Genomic DNA, 19,487 nt, shown 5'->3' with positions numbered 1-19,487 from the left:
CATTTTTTTATAAAAAATAATGAATTCTATATTATATAGCATTTATAGACTATAAGGTTATTGAAAGGGATGTTTGCATTAAGAATTCAATTATTAGACTCAAGAAATTTATAAATTAATCTGAAAGATTTGGCTTTTATTATTGTCACAAATATGATTAACAGCTGGAACGTACCACCTAAAGTAACTAGAATTATTAAACAATCATCAAATAAACATTAAAATAATAATCTAGGAACCAATCCAATTGTCGTTTTGTATGAAATCTTGTCTCGGGACAAGGTTGAGCAGTATTACTTTTTTAAGTTTCAAAATTTAAACAAAAACTTATAAGATGTTTTAAATTTTTTTTTTTATAATTTTAACGATTTTTAATTAAGTTAGATAAAATTATCCTCAATAAAAAATACACATGATGTTACAAGCCATGCATACGATGTTACATGTCATATTCAAAAAAATTACTGTTACACCTCATATACAAAACATGTTTTACATCATAATTAAAAAAATTATTACATTCTATGTTGAAAAAAAAAATTATTAGTACATGTCATGTACTAAAATATGTTACAAGTTATATTAAAAAAATATTATTGTTACACGTTATATTGAAAAAATATTATTGTTACATGTTATATTTAAAAAAATTTTGTTACACTTTAATGTCTAAAATATTTTTGTTCCTTACGAATCAAAACTTTAAATCTTCTCAGCTCTTTTCATTTTTTTTTACGATTTGACACCGATTAAAATGTTTCTAATATATTTTCATAAATCATAATACAAAATTTTTTATCTAAAACACTCGTTTCTGCTAAAAATTGAAAAAAATTTCCTTTAAAACTATAGATTTATAAATTTTAAATTCTTAAGTTTATTGGTGTTTATATTTCGAATTGATTTAATTAAAAGTTATTTTAAACGTCTATGATTATTTCTATCATTTTAGTTTCATCCAAAACACTGAAAAATTAAATTTTCCAAATGACCATCAGTTTAAGTACATCAAAATCATCTCTTAGCGATTTGAAAGCACCAAAGAAAGAAATCAAGAACATAACAGACAAATGTCGATGAAAAAAATTAACAAAATTAAAAAGAGCCAGATAGTGACAGAGAAGTCGAAAGCACGTATAGATAAGAAAAAATTAGGATAAATAGTTTAATTTATTTAAAAACAGTTAATTTTAACGAAACAACCATCTTATTTGTCTTTGGAAGATTGTTATTGACTTTGATTAGTGGCAGCTCCATTTTTCTGCAGATACTCAACAAATCTATTGAAGTAACTATTTTGCAGGTGCCGGTTCCCAAAAACCTCAGCTGCTTCTTTAGCTCTGACCCTTAAATTCTCCCCTTCTTCAGACACCATAGCCAGTCTTAGAGCCTTTGCTATGTCAGCTCCGGTGAATGATCCAACGTCACTTCTATCTACTTCCACAGCCAGACCTTTCTCCACCAAAAGCCTTGCATTCAAGGGTTGGTCAATAATGAATGGAAAAACCACAAGACAATGCCCAAACTGCAACGTTTCTACAATTGAACCCCATCCGGCGTGAAACAACGAACCTCCGATTGATGGGTGTTCTAAAATTTCCAATTGCGGTGCCCAACCAATGCAGACAACTCCTCTTCCACGTATACGGCCGCTGAAGCCTGGAGGCAGAGCATCGTGATCATCAGTAGCCCAATCAGGCTTCCTTAGTGCCCATAAAAATGGCAATCCGGATAGCTTCAGCCCATGTGCTATCCCATGAACTTGTTCCTTGCTTAGTTTACACTCACTGCCAAATCCTACAAACACAACTGACTTGGATTTTTGTCCATCCAACCATTCAAAGTTTTCAATCCATGATTTGTCAGTGATTCTTCTTCCTTCTGCTGGTTTCTCAGGCAAGAGTAAACCAATAGGAATCACCGGTTTGCCTATTATCTTCTCACATATGTTAAAGTACTCACCTTCGTAGTCAATGCAACTACGTATCGCAAAAGCTTTACATGCCTGAATAACTTTAGCGAGCCTTTCAGCATCTGTGACACCCGAAGCATTATGTCCATAAAAGCCTTCATAATAGGTATTGGCTTCGAAATTCCGATAAGCTACGGAAGAAGGAAAACCTACCCACTCAGGTGGTGAGGTTAAACTTTCCGGGGAAGGTCTCATTCTTTTATGGCCATCACCAACAAGGGATTCTGGATGCCCATGAATGCGAATTGAGAAGCAGAGAAAACTCTGTACATAAGGAGGGGGATATTGTGCTCTTGGGCAATTTCAGCCGCCCAATAAGAGATGAAATCGATAAATATCCAATCTGGTCGCTGATCTGAAACGAACCGCTTAACAGGGCCCTGGAGGAGATCATACGCAATCTTTAAGTACTGAATTTTCTCGTAAGAAACGTCCATCGTTGCCTCGCTGCCTTCTGGCAAGAATTCTTTCTCCATGGTTGGCAGTTGGAACTCCACCAAAATGATTAGAGTGTCTAAATTAGGAGGAACTTTAGGGAGTCTTTGGATGTTTTTTGGGGTTGATATGAAGGAGACCCTTACTCCAGCTTTGGCCAAGGCTACAGAGAGGTTAAAAAAGGGTATTAAGTGGCCAAAAGCAGACCACGGAAGCATCATTACATGAATATCTCTAGCCATTTTTCACAAGGATTGATGCTAAAAGGACCCTAAACATATCTACATCTATATAGTGGAATTAATGTCCAAGAATTAAGCTCACTGCTCATGATGAATTATTGAGTTGGTAGTCTTAATGATTACTTAATCAGGCAAAAGACAAAAGTGAAATGTTGATATGGACACTGGTTCATAATTAATTAATAATTAATTTTATAAATAAACCGCTCAAATGCATGATCTACCCTTTGGGGCATCTTTGGATAGTTAGTAAAATTAGCTTTGAGCCTTTGACGTATGGGATGATGCTATGCAAATTGCCCTGAGTCGTCCCTGATTTAGTAACAATGCTGCTCATTTTTTTAGGAGAGTTTGGCCTCACTGCCTCAGCGTTGGCTTGGGGAAATGCCAGATTTCTTAATGCTTGCAAGTTACAAGAGAAGAATTACTATTATTTCTGGATCAGAAATGTTACAAGGACAGCTGAAAAGAGCAATGAAAACGGATCAAATTGTCTTAACGTTGTCTTTGTGGAGTCTAGCGACATAACACTGGCAGGATTCAGGTTTGGTAATAAGGGAATGAGGCCTCAAAATGAGTCTATTGAGTCTGGCGCAGCAAGCCTAACTTCCAAATTGAGATTGGGCAAAACCCGTAACTCAAGTACCTGGACTGATCTGAGGTACAAATTCTTGGGCCCATAACTCAAGTAATCAACCCACGGCAAAGTCTAACCAAACGAAGCCCGGTTTCAATAATTTAAAAGGTCGAAACCCTACAAGTTAGCTTGTAAGTTTGATCTCTTCTCAGTTTACACTCATTGCCAAAGCCCCCAAATACAACCGACATGAGCTTTTGCCCATCAAGCCTCTCAAAAATCTTGACCCATTTCTCATCAGTGATGTCTATCTTCTTCCTTGTGGCTTCCCCGGTGGAAGCAAACCTACTGGAATCACCTTTTTTCCGAGCATCTTTTCAAGTAAACTTAAGTAATCACCTTCAAGCTCATTGTAACTACGTACAGCAACAGCTTGGCATGACTGTAAGGCCTTGCAAATGCCATAGGCATCAGATTTTTCAGTACTATTTGATCCATGAATGGCACCGAAACTGCCAATAACTGGCTATTTGGTGGAGATTCAAATTAATCTGAAATTTTATTTATAGAGGCGAGAATTTGTCATGCTATTAATCGCCTATCTGCAAATTGCAATCAAGAGATTCTTTTCTATATTATATCTCTAATAGTATTGAAAAACATGATCAACGCTTATCACATGAGCATTTTTTCGGAATATTGTGGAATTTGAAACTTTAATATTTTATAATGTTGAAAAATGTAAATGATAATGCATGACCGTTTTGACTCCATTTGTTAGGTAGAGAATAGAGATAAAAGACTCAACCTAAAACAACAATTGCAAGCCTTTAAATATCATCGGATAAGCATATTATTAAAACAATACAAAAGGAACCAGAACTTAATTATTTGAATAATCCTGTAATCCAAGTCCAAATGAGTGACATTACCCAATTAACAAATGTGATTGGAAATTTCCATTCTTTAAATTTGTCAATTAGGCTCACTTACTTGCAGGTGAATTTTGAGGTTTGACACATGATAATTATTGAGTAGCATTACTTTTTTAAGTTTGCAAATCCAAAAGAAAAAAAAACTAAAGTTATTGCTCATACATCGACAAAGCAACCATCTTACTTAGCTTAGGGAGATTATCATTGACTTTGATCAGTCGCAGCTCCATATTTCTCCAGATACTCAACAAATCTATTGAAGCAACTATGTTGCAGGTTCCGGTTCCCAAAAACTTCGGCTGCTTCTTTAGCTCGGACCCTTAAATTCTCTCCTTCCTCAGAAACCATAGCCAGTCTTAGAGCCTTAGCTACATCAGCTCCGCTAAATGATCCATCGTCACTTCTCTCTACTTCCACAGCCAGACCTTTCTCCACCAAAAGCCTTGCATTCAGGGGTTGGTCAATTATCAATGGTAAAACCACGAGACAATGCCCAAACTGCAGCGTCTCTATAATTGAACCCCATCCTGCGTGAAACAACGAGCCTCCGATTGACGGGTGTCCCAAAATTTCCAATTGCGGTGCCCAACCAATGCAGACAACTCCCCTTCCACGTGTCCGGTCGCTAAAGCCTGGAGGCAGAGCATCATGATCGTCGGTAGCCCAATCAGGCTTCCTAAGTGCCCATAAAAATGGCAATCCCGATAGCTCCAGCCCACGTGCTATCTCATGAACTTGTTCCTTGCTTAGTTTACACTCACTGCCAAATCCTACAAACACGACTGATTTGGGGTTTTGTCCATCCAACCACTCAAAGTTTTCAATCCATGATTTGTCAGTGATTCTTCTTCCTTCTGCAGGTATCTCTGGCAGGAGTAAACCAATAGGAATCACCGGTTTGCCTATAATCTCCTTGCATTTATTCAAGTAATCACTTTCATATTCAGGGCAGGTGCGAATGGCTAGAGCTTTACTTGCGAGAAGAACTCTACGTAACCTTTCATTGTCTGCTACTCCAGAAGCATTCGGTACATAAAAGCCTTCGTACGCGTCAGTCGCCTCGAATCTCCGGTAAGCTACGGAAGATTGAAACTTTCCCCCCTCATGTGGTGTTGACAAGCTTTCAGGAGAGGGCTTTGTTCCTTCTTGGACATCAGCAACGGGGAAATATTGTTGCAGAAAAAAGGCACCTGCAGGGCGGAGTTAGTCAAATTTCATCGGAATCAAACACAATTAAATAAAAATTAAAAATTTTAAAAAATTAATATATTAAATTTAATTAATAATAAAAATATTGATAATAAAAATATGAAACTAAATATAACATTTTAATTTGTAAAATATAAATAGTTAAAAACGATATATAAGATTAATAATTTTTTTATATATTAAGAATTATTTAAATATTATATATTCAAAAAAAATTTATTTTAATTAAATATAAAATGTAAAGTATATAAAAAAATATACTCAAGTTAATTTATTTTTACATAATCAAGATTAATAAAAAAATGATATGTTGATAAAATTTTAAGTAACAATATAATATTATAATTTATATTTAAAAATTATATAATAATTTATTAATTTTTAAAAATTAAAATTATAAAAAATAAAATTTATATAATATAAAAAAAAGAACATGATAAATAGAAAGTAGCTACTAAGTATTACATAACAAAAAAGAAAAAAAAATATGATTAATGTTTTGTAGAAATTTGAGAAAGAATATTTATAGAAACTTATAACATATGAATAAATAGAATAAAAATATAAAAAATAAATAAATAAAAAATAAATAAAACACAATAAATAAAATTATTTTATTATTTTTTATTTATATTAATTATTAAATAAAATATTATTTTAAGAGAGCAAGTAATAGAATATATAAAAAAATTTAAAAATTTTTATATGTTATGAAAAAAATTTAAAAGTTTGGCCCCCATCACGTAAGGAGGCTCCTCCCCTGGGCACCTGTAGAAGCAGGGAAAACAGAGAAATTAATGACAGGTATTTGCTTCTCTTGAGCAACCTCAACCACCCAATAAGAAATTGCATCAGTGATTATCCAATCCGGTCGTTGATCTGAGATGAACTGCTTGACCGGGTGCTGGAGGAGATCATATGCAATTTTCAGGTAGGGAATTTTCTCTGAAGGAATGTCCACGCTGGCCTCTGCGCCCTCCGGCAAGATCTGCTTATCTAAGACTGGCAATGGTAAAGCCACTAAATCTATCGGAGTTGCTAAAGTTGGAGGAACTTTAGGGAGTCTTTGGATGTTTCTTGGTGTTGATATGAAGGAGACTTTTACTCCAGCTTTGGCCAAGGCTATGGAGAGTTGAAAGAATGGTATCAGGTGGCCAAAAGCAGACCATGGAAGCATCACTACGTGCAGATCTCTAGCCATTTTCAGCAGGAATTGAGATATCGGGAATCTTACAAAGGTATAAAGTAAAGTCTATAAGTTTTTCCTGACAATCATGAGTACTAAGGAGTTACTCACCGGTCGGAAATCAAGCGTTATGTGGACACGAAAATGTCCCGCGTCCTGTCGTATGGCCTACTTTCTGAAGCATATAAATGAAGCGCGCGAAATGGGCAGACGAACACTTTCGTAAGAATCAGGTTTGGTAAGAAAGGAATGAGGCCCCAAATTAAGATTGGACAAAACCTTTAAAGGGTGGATGGGTACTTGGACTGATGTCAAGTATAACTTTTGGGCCCATAACAATCCACATGAACAAACCAAGCCCAGTTTCAGTAATTTAAAATTGGGTTGGGTTTCAACTGAGTCAGTTGTATTGAGTGTAAAATTACCAAATGAATATATATATATATATTAAATTTACCAAGTGAATATATGTAAACTCTTTTGAACAATATCAAGGCATAAATATTTCTTATCCACAGAGAATATTGGTTGATATTCGTCATTATTTATTTAAAATAACACATTCTACTTTTAAATTCATTAAAATATATGCTTTCCTCTTGCCGAACCCAAAAACAAACAAAGAAAATCCTTTCCTCTTCTCTATTCTATTTGTCTTGCTATATAACTCAAATTTCTCTTACGTTATTTCCCCTTCGTACTTACCCACTCTTTGCCCCAAAACACTTACATTCCTTCGCAAATTTCAGTCCCATCAATCTCATAACTATAGAACGAAGCAGAGGCCGCAGTCATTGGGATATAGACACACTGTCCCCCTGATTGGCCGTTGTTGGGAAAGACAAACATTCAAATGATTCCTAGTCTCTCAATTGGATAGGAAAACAACAAACTCCAAGCATTATCGGACATTGCCACTCACATGCCTAGAATAATATACTAGAATAACATGTTTTCTAACAGGAACCAAAAGCAAGCCGAGAAGGGCAACTGTTCCTTGGATGAGACAATAAGAATGGGACTCATGTGAAGTCCTATTTTTCAACCATAAAGGTCCCCACCCCAGTATTGGGATTTTGAACATTAGTTAAAGGGGAGAGGACTTAAACAAAATCTAACAATAATAATGAAAATCGAGAGCGTTTAGTTTCATTGGTTACGTGAAAGCAATAGAAATCTTATGTTTATACGGTTGCAGTATAAGCAATGATCGACAAAGTTTTGAATGGAGTTGGTTGAAACGTGGAAGGAAGAGGAACTTTGAATCATGACCATGGAATGGAAGGGTGTACTGTAGGGCTTTATGCTTGAGATACCAACCAACTAATATAGTAGAAAGATGGGTATATTCTTGGTGGGTCGGAAGAGAATTGAGGGGCAAGGGAGGGGAAGGGGAGGGACCCACCAATATTTTTCACTTTCACCCGTGAATTGGGTCGGTAATGGTGGGGGTGGGGGCGGAGGCAATGGGCAAAGAATCTCACGAGATCAAATTTTTGATGCCAACCCCAAGAAAAGTGAGCTGAATAGGGGGGACCCATTAACTACTTTCTAACAGAACCGGCCAAGCAGGAAAAACCCAACTCTTTTTTTGTGCCCACAAGATAAGAACAAAGAGTCACAAGCCTACACTCCTCGAGGGGTCTATCATCGTTATTGCCTAGCGCTTTGTTTGATTGATAAGACGGAGAGAGTAGATGGATTGAGGGAGAAAAAATGGAACTAGTTCCAGGTTTTGCTCTCTATACCAATGATCTAATTCCTTGTGATGTTCAAGTAGACAAACGTTAAGTAATTGAAGAATGCTTGATTCAGTAAGTAGTTTTATCAGTTACTAAAAGACTGAACTCCATGAAGATAAAGGTGAGAGTGGAGTCAAGACAAAGTTGATAATGACAGCTTAATCGTGATAAGAAAAAAAAAAAGCAACGATTTAGAATGGTGTGGGGGGGAACAATGGTGACAAATTTCACAGGCTCTCTCATTATGCCTTGCATGCTAATGGGTGAAACACTGAGACTCATGACCTTAGCAAGAGTGCTCGATGTTTGTCCACTAACTACAGATCAGATAAAGAAAATGGTGTTCCAAATATGATTGCCTGGTTATTATTCAGCTCACTATGTTAAGTAGCCACAAGTTTCCTTTCTCAAATTAAAAAAGAGAAAAAGAAGATCAGCTGAACATTTTTGAAGTACAACCATTATAAACAATGCTTCACTTTGAAGCAGGACAAGAAGTCCCAATTGCTGAAAACGTGAACCTATCCAATTGCTACAGTTGAACTTTTCACCTTATATATGCATCATTTGTCTGTCTAGCTAACACATCACCCAAAGCAAGTTCTGGTCTTCATTTTCCAACAATGGAGCTGTTAGGGATGAGTCCAATGAGAATCCAAGTAATATATCTTTCACACCTTTTCCCCATCTTGTTTCCTTCTTCCTCCATTTACAAACAAAACATATGCATTCTAGCTTAATTTTTTTTTTCAAGTGGTGGTTAATCACTTGACAGTCCATTTCCCTGCATCTTTGTACCAAAACTTTTTATGTTTCTTGACATGCTCTTTTTTCTGCTCCTATTTGTCCATTCTGGTTCATAACCAAGCTCCTAACTTCCCCTTAACAATAAAAGCCATCCTAAACCATGTTAATTGGCTCATCATTTTCTCATGAGTTCATCTAATGTGTACTTACTTTCTCTTCTCTGTTACCTTCTTGACCTTGCAGGTAACCAGGATAGCCACAATCCTTATTTTGGTGGCAATCTCGGGTCTAAGAGGAGCTGAGGCCAGGAAAGGAAGGACACTGGAGTCCTTTGAGTACACAGCTATAAGTTGCAGAGGCCACACTGCATCAATAACAGATTTTGGAGGAGTTGGTGACGGGAAAACATCAAATACTAAAGCATTTCAGGATGCAGTTAATCATCTCAGCCAGTATGCATCCGATGGGGGGGCTCAGCTGTATGTTCCTGCTGGACAATGGCTGACTGGTAGCTTTAGCCTCACTAGCCATTTCACTCTTTATCTTCACAAGGATGCTGTTCTCCTTGCTTCTCAGGTTTGATTCGTCACATCATTTTTTCTCCTGCTTACTGAAAGTTGCACCAAATTCATATTTCAGGTTATTAACCTCGTATACTTTAACTTATGTTGGAAACGTGCTAGAAGTCCGATGTCCTCCAAGTGGCCGGGATAATAAGGTTCTGTTTAGAGCAAAACAAGGGCAATCTTTGACATGAAAGATATTGCTCTTTCCAGGTGTCACTACAACTATAGGACTTGAAATTCTAGCAAACTTGCACCCAACCAAGACTCAGAAATCCCAAACGTAGACAATTTCAGTCGTGAAATTGACTGCCATAGACGACTTTTGATGTGCCAAAATCACAGTCCACTAATTCTCTACTACTAACTGTTAGTGGGTGATTTCGAATTATGTAGTGCATTAGGTAGCCCAGACAGCGTTGGTCCATTTTATCTAACCTGACTAACTCTTTGACTAACCAATTGCTTTAGGATATGAGCGAGTGGCCTGTTTTGAAGCCATTGCCATCGTATGGTCGAGGAAGGGATGCAGCTGCCGGAAGGTTTACCAGCCTCATTTTTGGAACTAATCTCACCGACGTCATTGTTACAGGTAAATTTTTATTTTTGTTTTATTTGCATCAATTCAAGCTGATTAATGGACCCTACATATATTGTATATAATCTTGGTTTATCAGGGGCCAATGGTACAATCGATGGTCAAGGTGCATTCTGGTGGCAAAATTTCCACAAGGGCAAACTGAAATACACCCGACCTTACCTAATCGAATTCATGTACTCTGATACAATTCAGATATCAAATTTAACTCTTCTCAACGCCCCATCATGGAATGTTCATCCAGTTTACAGCAGGTAAAAGCAGTTTATGCTCCTTCAATCGCATCCCTCCACGTGGAAACGACATAGAGACATGATTAATTCTTGGTTTTTGTTTCTTTTGATGCAGTAATATTCTTGTACAAGGCATTACCATCATTGCTCCTATCACATCTCCAAATACGGATGGCATCAATCCTGGTATTAAATTTTTACTTTGAAGCCAGCAATATTAACTTGTGATCAATCTCTAATTATTGTATGTTTTGATTTGATGGTCAGATTCTTGCACAAATGTTAGAATTGAGGACAGCTACATAGTCTCAGGAGATGACTGTATAGCAGTGAAGAGTGGTTGGGATGAGTATGGCATTTCATTCGGGATGCCCACCAAACAATTAGTCATCAGGCGGCTGACATGCATTTCTCCTTACAGCGCAGCCATTGCGTTGGGAAGCGAGATGTCGGGTGGAATCCAGGATGTCAGAGCAGAAGACATCACCGCCGTCCACACAGAATCTGGGGTCAGGATCAAGACTGCTAGAGGAAGAGGAGGGTTCGTGAAAGACATATACGTGAAGAGAATGACTTTGCACACCATGAAGTGGGTGTTTTGGATGACAGGAAACTATAAAGCGCATGCTGATAATCACTATGACCCCAATGCACTGCCCGTGATTCAAGGGATCAATTACAGAGACGTCGTGGCGGACAATGCGTCGATGGCGGCCAGGTTGGAAGGAATTGAAGGTGATCCTTTTACGCAGATCTGTATATCGAATGTCACCATTGGACTGGCAGCCAAGGCTAAGAAGGTGCCATGGACTTGCACTGACATTGAGGGGATCACAAGCGGAGTAAGCCCTCGGCCATGTGGCCTGTTACCTGACCAAGGGCCGGGAAAAATTACAGCTTGCGACTTTCCGCCAGAGCCATTGTCCATTGATAGGGTGGTGCTCAAAAGTTGTACCTATAGGGTGAATTATATGTGACTGATACTAGCAACGTAGAACTAAGTTGGTTGCTAGATGTAGTTAGAGTTGTTGCAGTTGGGACCTCTTTTAGTCTATCCTCAATGTTGCTGTTTCTTATCTTATGAAGAGTTACATTATATTTTATGTAAAGTGGTATCTAGCTTTTGTCCTGAACATTTTTAACAAAACCATCTATCACCAATTCAACTAGACACCCGACAACAACCAGATCAGAAGGAATTCGAGGAGGAACCAGCTTGTTATAAGCAATATATACACAATTTTTAAGCAGTTTCATGACAAGAGTATGTAAAGTCCATAGAATCAACACAATTAAAGCAATTCCTCGTGTATTTCCGTACCCAAGAAAGCCTACATGACCCTACACAGAATACATGCTCCACGTGTACAGACTTCTAGTTCACTCCTCGAGATGAAATGAACTGTTAACAGTGTCATGGCTCAAATAACTAATCTCTCTACAGTCAAAAGTAGAGCTTTCTCCAACTAGAGGTTGAAGCTCATTCTGATGAGCAGGACAATTGACAACCAGTAAACTAGTACCTCCTCCTCACAAATTTAAGTGCTGCAGGCAGCAAGAGACGTGAGATGGAAGTTGAATAAACTCTCATTCTGTTTAAGAGTATTCTAAGCTGAGTCGATATCTTTCTAATCTCAAAAGAGAATGATGAATCCTACATACTATGGCAGCAAACCGGAGCCAGCACGTACACTTCCAGGCATATACAACACGTCATCCTCAATGAATTGGGTCTGGATTGAATTTAACAGATTCTCTATAGATGAGCTCCTTGATATTTTCTTCAGTAAAAGATGGTTGCTCAAAATCAAAACTGAAAGGCCTTGGGCAAACAGGCTCCTCGTTGATGTCATGAAGAGGTGCCAAGTATGGGTGGCATAAAGCCTCATCAACTGCAAGAAACAATAAAAAGTTAGCAAATGAAGAAAAACAAACCTTAAGGTGGTGTAGAAGAAAAAGGGAAGGGAGGGGTGGGGTGAGGTGGGGGTCAGGTAGGGACAATATGGTTCCAAGCATCATGACAAATTTTCCAATGCCTGCTCAAAAATTAAGCACAAAATAGCAACTTCTGCTTAAAACAAACATAGGAACTATCTGAATCTTAAATTAACCACAATCTTATCATGAACTAGCAGTAAAAAATCAGCAACTATGATACCTGTAATGCGCCTATGGGGATCAAAGATAAGCATCTTCTCTAACAAATCAACAGCACCAGGTGACATGTTAGGAAATCTAGCAGAGAAATTTTGCCTTGGGTATTGTGGAAGCTGCCTAACATATCTTCTGGCATTGTCACTTCGAAGGAACCCAAGACTGGAATCATCTGGTGAACCTATAAGCTATTCCAAGGTAAAGGAAAATATGCCCAAATTTAGCATACTTTGTTCTACTTCAATCAACATTAGCAAAAACTCAACACCTTCAGAAAAACTGTGTTCAGTTTTCTGGAGATAGGAAAAATATCTACAGCATTTCTTAGGACACAATTGTCAAAGGAAAACCAGAACTAAAAATAGAATGAACAAATTAATATTGCACAGGAATGCATTGTCCATGTTAATTTTACAGAATTAAAAACAGCTAACCAAGTAAACGTAAAAGAAGCAGGAGCAATGAGGTTAAAAAGTGAGTACCCAGCCAATGCTCTCCACAATTCACAGCTAGAAGGCTACACTTTTCATTTTTCAAAAACAAAGAAGTATTCTCTTCCTCAGACAATCATAGAACTCATTCTTTGGACATTTTGATTTTGTATCTAAACCTTACAGCCTAAATGCTCAACCATCTAACCTACTTGTTCAGAGGAAGCATTTCTTGGATAGCCCTGACTATTGCGGGTTTAAGCTCCTTGTTAGAATTTAAGATTATGCAATTTCACAGAGGAGGTAAAATACATCTGAGAATCACGCAATCAAAGGGCCAACAGAAATGGGCCAAAACATATACCAAATGACATGGTAGGATGCACTTAAAAGATCTTCAAACTACAAGAAACAATAAGGTGTTAAAGAGCATCTAAAGAGCTTTCCTGTAGTTTCTTGTGAGAAAATTCTAGAAAACATACCTCTGTGATAAGCCTCAGCTGATGCACATAGTCTCTGCCAGGGAAGAGAGGTTGTCTAGTCATGATTTCACCAAGTATGCAACCCACCGACCAAATATCAATTGCAGCAGTGTACTCAGAACAATTCAGAAGCAATTCTGGTGCCCGATACCAACGAGTAACTACATATTCTGTCATAAAATCAGTTTCGGATGTTGTCCTTGCAAGCCCAAAATCTCCAATTTTAAGGTCACAATTTGCATTCAGAAGCAAATTGCTGGGCTTCAAATCACGATGCAAAACATTTGCTGAATGTACATATTTGAGCCCTCGTAAAACCTGATATAGAAAGTACTGCAAGAGTAGCACTGCATAATCAACAATGGTTCCAGCTTCTAAGCTGCTAAATACGATCATACAATGTTTCTAACTGAATTTGACAACAAATAGTAGGAATATTCCAGTATCATTTAAATGAGGGAATGCATTTGGTACCAACCCGACAATGATCATTGGTCAATGCTTGGTTGGATCGTATGATTTGATGAAGATCAGTGTCCATCAGTTCATAAACGATGTAGACATCATTAAAGTTCTCCCTCTGTGGAGGCCGAATGATGTCTTTCATGGCAATCACCTGAAGAAAAAAAGGACCAATCAGTTATATTAATTCCACAATCAGAGATTAACTACTTTAGTAGAATCTCATGTCACTATTAAGATGCAGATATATAAAGTGAAGGGACTTTGTTACCCAAGCCTAAGAGTAAGAAACTAACATAGAACCTGTCCTCTGTTGGTTGAAATGAAAAAAGCATTAGTCAAACAAGAAAATTCTGATAAGAACACTTAGTTAGTCACAGCTAATAATTTGCATGTTGCAAAACTAAATGCCCACCAATTTAATCAAAGCATATAAACACTGATAACAACAATTTTCACACGATTTAGGAAAAGCCTCTTTAGATAGTTTTTTCTAACATGCAAATGAACAATGAAGGTTTATGCAAAATATCATAAATTGGCCCTTGCTTAATTGATAAAATATCTTCCCAAGGAACTCAAATCAACAGGAAGGTTTGCACAAATGCCTATGATTACACAAATGGGGACAAATATGTGGATATTGTTTTTATCTCCCTTTATAAAGGATGGTCAAAGCCTTACATGATGGAAAGAAAGGAACTGTTTCATTTCCACAAATGGTTTAGACAGCCACAGCAACCTCACCCTTACATTAACCAATGAGCCTAACAATTAGAGGTATTGACTTAAACACATATTGAAATGTCCAACAAATAGCTGAACATGTGAACTATTGAGCTCACAAAACTTACATTCTCATGATCCATGTGACGAAGAAGCTTGATCTCTCGCAATGTCCTTTTGGCATCAATCCTGTTGTCAAATGCATTACCAATTTTCTTGATAGCAACCTCCTCCCGTGTCTCCGAATTCATAGCAGCACTAACAAAAAGTGGGGGAAAAATCACATCTTAGCTTCATATTATTAGTAACAAATAGAAAGGAAGTGAATAAGCAGAATGGTAACTTTTCTTCAATCTCCTAGCTGGTGAAGTGCCACTCAAAGACACATTTGGCAAATCATGAGTGATGATAACCAATTAACCAAATGAATGCAAACTCACACATCATGCATGAGCATAGATGCAAATTGCTATATGGTTGTTTGAAACCAATGCAATCTTAATTTTATAAAATCCTAGACTCATTCACTTCAATTTGGCCCCAAATTTGGAAGCGTAATTTCATTAAATCAAGCACACTACAAAACTGAAAACACAGCTAAAAATGCTAATAAGAGCCACAGTCGAGTGTCACTCTCAATCCTAGATGAAGTAAGTAAAGGCAAAGGTCAATCATTCATTCACCAAGATAGAGCGATTATAATGCGCTTAAAAACAAAAGAAAAGCAACCTAGCCTGTATCATCCTAAAGAATTACAAGCTTTATTCTGAATTAAAAGATATCAAGCAAAATACAGGCCTTAGTAATATCAATTTCTCATCAAAAAAGGTAAATAAGTTATTAAAATCAAGAAACTTAATCTAACAAAGAAACCCCACCAAAAAAAAGGCCTTAACATCATATTTTGAATTCTTGGAAAACTATCACGTAGAACCTCAAGAGTAAGACAAACCCAGATCATCAAATAAAGAAGAACTCAATCAAAATCGAAACTTTAGCCCAAACAAGGTTTAAAGAAGAAGAAAGAAGAAAAAAAGAAACTTACCAGACGATACCATAAGCGCCGCGGCCAACGGGGCGGATAGGAGGGACGTACTTTCTGGAAACTTCGAAGAGGTTACCATAGACGTTGTACTGAACATAGCGTCCACCATGAGTTGGTATTCCTCTGATGCTGTGATCCCCTGACCCAGTGCTTGACTGTATTGACATGCTTTCGGGACCCGAATGTTGGATAACCCGGACCCAACTCCAACCCGAAAGAAAGAAGGAAAAATCTCTGCAGTGATAACAGCTAAAATTCAGAAGAGAGGGAGAGAAAGAAGGAAAAAAAGGAAAGGAAAGGGGGGCTAAAATTTGGGAGAGCGTGTAGGTAGGTGTAAAGTTTCCCCTTTTTTAATTTTCTCTTTTAAATTTCCCCTTTGGGTTACTGCTAATATTTTTTTCCAAGACGAGTGTGAACCTTTTGAACTGGAAAAGCTTGAGTGGCCCGTGAAGATTCCACCTTCCAGATACACCTTTCTTTCCTTCTCTTTCTTCCTAAATTTTCCTCTGTTTTCTTTCTTATGGCTTTCCAGGAAAAGTTTTATGTGGTTTTGTAGCTTCCCCAGCAAATTGTGAGGATTGTTACAGGCTTCTAAGACATCGCCCTGCGCATAGTAAGATTTGGAGTTTGTTCTGTATTCTTTATCTGGATTATTATATACGATTTTTGTCTGAAGCCTTCTATTGTCAAAAGTCATTGTTCTCTGTGTTCCTAGTCAAAGGACCTCAAGGTCAAGCCCAACAAACCCATTTTTCCTAAACCCAATATTAATATTATCTCGTTTCTTCTTAATCTGAGTGACTTGGGACAAAACTCCAAGTCAAAAAAGCTGGGATTTATACGAACCAGTAAATGTTTTCCATGTAAGAAACTAGAAAGTTAATGCTAAAATGTTGCTCACGTGGGTGGTGGAAATTTCCTTGCCCAAGGCCCCATTTTGAACTTCCTGATGTCTCAGACCCAGAGTTGTTCATATATATATATTCAAAGGTGAATTATTGCGTTACAATAATACAACGTGGGGTCGAAACGTTTAATTTGTTAGATGGAAACGTGGTGGCTATCGCCATTTTGACAATGGTAGGTGAAGGCTAATTGATTCCGAGAACTGGAAAAATGGCCATCCAATATATATATATATATATATATATATATATGGTCGTGCGATGTCTTACAAGACATTTAATAGCGTATCTTAATTCGAATCATTTGAATACGAAGACACATATGTTGACAGCAAAAGCTTGACATATAAATATTAATGATTGGGTATTGAAATTTAACGTCAAGCCATGGCCCTAAACTCCATTCGTAACTCCCGAGCCTCGGGGTTTAAATATAATTTTACTGAGGAATTTTGGACAATCCAGTTGGGAATTTGCAAAACAAACCAGTGATGGAAAGTTTTTTTACGTGAGATGTTCATGGTCAAAGAGTCGAGTTTATAGACTCATTGTCAAAGAACTAATGGGTCAAGTCATGCAAATCAATAGTCAAAGTCTGTTTTTTGTCTGGTCTAATGTAATGGAATGACTGCCGGGTAAGCGCGGTAAGGTTGCATGAAGAAGCTGGAGGCAATTTCTCAGCTGTGCATGGTATGGTCGGTCTAAGTCAAGAAATTTGGAGCGATTATATATTTTAGTCGTTCAAGTTTGCTTCCGTTACAGAAAGTTTTGTTTGGCAAATGAAGTAAAATTTCACAGCAGCCACTTTTGTCTTCCTGCTGTGACTGAGCACTGCGACCATTTGTTATTATATTAGTTGTAGTTTAATTCACAGGGTAGCAACTTGATTGCTTGCTGCTTTGGCATGCTCCCGACGCCATTGATTCCACCAACAGGCAACCAATTGGTCCCAAAATATAAAAAAGCGTTAACGTTGTTGGCAGATAATGCTAAATACTAACGAATGCCTTGTAAACGGGTTATTATGTCGAATCATGGATTCTAGATTTTAGATATTTACGATTTGAAACTTTCCCAGCATCAGGCTTATAAATAGTCATCCTTAGAACTCCGCAAATAATCGTCAAAAGGCTAAGCTGTAAGCTGAACTCTTAAGTCCCATTTGTTCAACTGGATCAAGCTTAATTCAATATTTTTACAAGCAAATTGATAATTTACTATTGGAAAATAACAGAAAAGAGTCAGATGTCATGGGCAAACGTAAATAATAAAGACCAAAAAGTACTCCTCCTTGCAGTTCAACTTCTCTCTGGCCCTTACAAGGTCTGCAAAATCCGCAGCCATAACCCCGAGGTCTAATAATGGCAGCCAAGTTGGGGGGTACTAAAAGACGATAATACCCTCTAATTTCTTTCGTTTTTACTGAAGAGGATCGTGCGAGTGGGAGAACCAGGGCTCCGAGTCCTTTGACTCAAGGCACAAAAGCCATGGGCCCCGGTCATGGGAGGTTATGTTAGTCTGATGATTAAGAAAACAAACAGTAGCAAGATATAAGAAAAAGAATTTATATTTGATGTATTAATAATGTATATTTTTTAATTTAAAATTAAATATTAATAATTTTTTTAAAAAAAAAACTTTTTTTTTCTCTTCAACTTCCTCTCAGCTGTTTTTTTTTTTTTTATCTCTTTCCAACTCCATTATTTTCTTCTCTTCTTCTTCTTCCATTAAGATTAAATTTGATAAAATTATACAATTTCAAGAATGATGATAATTAAAAACTTTTACTTAATCTCTACACTCTCTTCCATGAGTTCTTCCCCTTTGCATTAATCTAGGACAATTGCAGAAACAGTATAACATGCTTAACTTTTGTCTAATACCATAGAAACTAATCAAAATAAAAATCTTGCATGTCTCAATGTTTAAGAAATCAACATTGTTAAGTTAATCCATGAGTACTCTTCAACAAAAAAAAATCAATCCATGAGTTCTTTCATTATAAAACATTTAAAAAAGTAATACCCATTATAATCTTATGAAAATAGCTAATCGAATAGATAACAAAAATATAGACCGAAGACTCTCAATCTCAAATCTCACACTCTAAAATGAAAATTTCATTGTCGGTAGCACATGTACAATAATGCTGAACTTAAATAAATTTTCAATTGTTTAAAAAAAAAAAGAGAAAGTGTAGAAGGAAAGGTGGATTAGAGTTCACAGAGAAAGTTACTCTTTCCCGTTGCACTTTAAATCCAAAAGAATAAAACAACCTTAACCCCAAAAAAAAATACAAGATCCTAAGGATTTTTTAAAGAGGCATGGCAGATCCGTATAAATTTTTGAAATAACAAGGGTTAGAGAGAAGGGTGGAAGAGATTTTAGAGAGAGTAAAAATAAATTTAATTTTTTACATCATTAAATGTGACAAATTTTTTAATATTTAATTTTAAATATCTAATGAATTTTAAACTTTTTAATATTTAATTTTAAATCTTTAATAAATTCTGATTTTATCTTATTAATGAGATGATATATTTTAATAACTTGATAATATATAATTTATATACACTGACAATACATCAAATATAAACATGAGAAAAACTCTTCTGGCTTCAGCTGCCATGGTCATGATACCATCGTCCATCTGGATTGAGCATCACTTGTCAGTTTCCACGAATCTGATAAATTTGGAAATACCAAGGCCTTTGCTGACATGTTTCATCAGCAAGGAACTTTCATCAATTGTCGTTACTCACCATGTAAAGACATTAATCAGGAAGGAACTTTCTCCCCGGTTGAGAAGAATAGATTCCTCCTATAATGATTCTGTGACAAAG

At 36.7% G+C, this 19,487-nt stretch overlaps 3 protein-coding genes and 1 pseudogene across 5 annotated transcripts; 1 reads left to right on the top strand and 3 right to left on the bottom strand.

Moving 5' to 3' along the window:
* LOC108661948 lies at nucleotides 1,213–2,649 on the bottom strand (annotated as a pseudogene).
* Nucleotides 4,047–6,901, bottom strand: LOC108660973 (putative UDP-rhamnose:rhamnosyltransferase 1). Its single transcript, XM_018116282.1, has 2 exons — nucleotides 6,139–6,901; nucleotides 4,047–5,351 (listed from the first exon to the last, which is right to left on the bottom strand). The coding sequence occupies exons 1-2, from the start codon at nucleotides 6,569–6,571 to the stop codon at nucleotides 4,363–4,365; spliced, it is 1,422 nt and encodes a 473-aa protein (XP_017971771.1). The 5' UTR covers nucleotides 6,572–6,901; the 3' UTR covers nucleotides 4,047–4,362.
* Nucleotides 8,755–11,568, top strand: LOC18614094 (probable polygalacturonase). Of its 2 annotated transcripts, XM_007051670.2 has the most exons (6): nucleotides 8,755–8,957; nucleotides 9,289–9,621; nucleotides 10,080–10,200; nucleotides 10,286–10,460; nucleotides 10,555–10,625; nucleotides 10,707–11,568. In XM_007051670.2, exons 1-6 carry the CDS (start codon nucleotides 8,922–8,924, stop codon nucleotides 11,414–11,416), a joined length of 1,446 nt encoding a protein of 481 aa, XP_007051732.1. In that variant the 5' UTR covers nucleotides 8,755–8,921; the 3' UTR covers nucleotides 11,417–11,568. The 2 variants fall into 2 exon arrangements, with proteins under 2 accessions (XP_007051732.1, XP_007051731.1); XM_007051669.2 differs by lacking the exon at nucleotides 8,755–8,957 and having other exon boundaries at nucleotides 9,007–9,621.
* On the bottom strand, nucleotides 11,639–16,377 carry LOC18614093 (mitogen-activated protein kinase homolog MMK2). 2 transcript variants are annotated; one of them, XM_007051668.2, is made up of 7 exons: nucleotides 16,157–16,373; nucleotides 15,740–15,973; nucleotides 14,823–14,952; nucleotides 13,985–14,122; nucleotides 13,507–13,839; nucleotides 12,598–12,781; nucleotides 11,680–12,331 (listed from the first exon to the last, which is right to left on the bottom strand). In XM_007051668.2, the coding sequence occupies exons 2-7, from the start codon at nucleotides 15,904–15,906 to the stop codon at nucleotides 12,159–12,161; spliced, it is 1,125 nt and encodes a 374-aa protein (XP_007051730.2). In that variant the 5' UTR covers nucleotides 15,907–15,973; nucleotides 16,157–16,373; the 3' UTR covers nucleotides 11,680–12,158. The 2 variants fall into 2 exon arrangements, with proteins under 2 accessions (XP_017981724.1, XP_007051730.2); XM_018126235.1 differs by lacking the exon at nucleotides 12,598–12,781 and having other exon boundaries at nucleotides 11,639–12,331; nucleotides 16,157–16,377.

This window comes from Theobroma cacao, chromosome 1 (assembly GCF_000208745.1).
Source record: "Theobroma cacao cultivar B97-61/B2 chromosome 1, Criollo_cocoa_genome_V2, whole genome shotgun sequence".
In the NCBI taxonomy this organism is placed as follows: Eukaryota; Viridiplantae; Streptophyta; class Magnoliopsida; order Malvales; family Malvaceae; genus Theobroma; species Theobroma cacao.
This window is presented reverse-complemented; position numbering and strand designations above follow the sequence as displayed.

Excerpts from the sequence above, each read along its gene's own strand:
- LOC18614094 (XM_007051669.2), top strand. The coding sequence starts at position 9,244 with ATGTGTACTTACTTTCTCTTCTCTGTTACCTTCTTGACCTTGCAGGTA. Across the intron at positions 10,461-10,554 it reads GTTCATCCAGTTTACAGCAG|TAATATTCTTGTACAAGGCA; the intron begins GTAAAAGCAGTT and ends CTTTTGATGCAG. Across the intron at positions 10,626-10,706 it reads TACGGATGGCATCAATCCTG|ATTCTTGCACAAATGTTAGA; the intron begins GTATTAAATTTT and ends TTTGATGGTCAG.
- LOC108660973 (XM_018116282.1), bottom strand. The coding sequence starts at position 6,571 with ATGGCTAGAGATCTGCACGTAGTGATGCTTCCATGGTCTGCTTTTGGC. Across the intron at positions 5,352-6,138 it reads TGTTTTCCCTGCTTCTACAG|GTGCCTTTTTTCTGCAACAA; the intron begins GTGCCCAGGGGA and ends TCCGCCCTGCAG.
- LOC18614093 (XM_007051668.2), bottom strand. The coding sequence starts at position 15,906 with ATGTCAATACAGTCAAGCACTGGGTCAGGGGATCACAGCATCAGAGGA. Across the intron at positions 14,123-14,822 it reads GTCACATGGATCATGAGAAT|GTGATTGCCATGAAAGACAT; the intron begins GTAAGTTTTGTG and ends TTTTTTCTTCAG. Across the intron at positions 13,840-13,984 it reads TGACCAATGATCATTGTCGG|TACTTTCTATATCAGGTTTT; the intron begins GTTGGTACCAAA and ends CTACTCTTGCAG.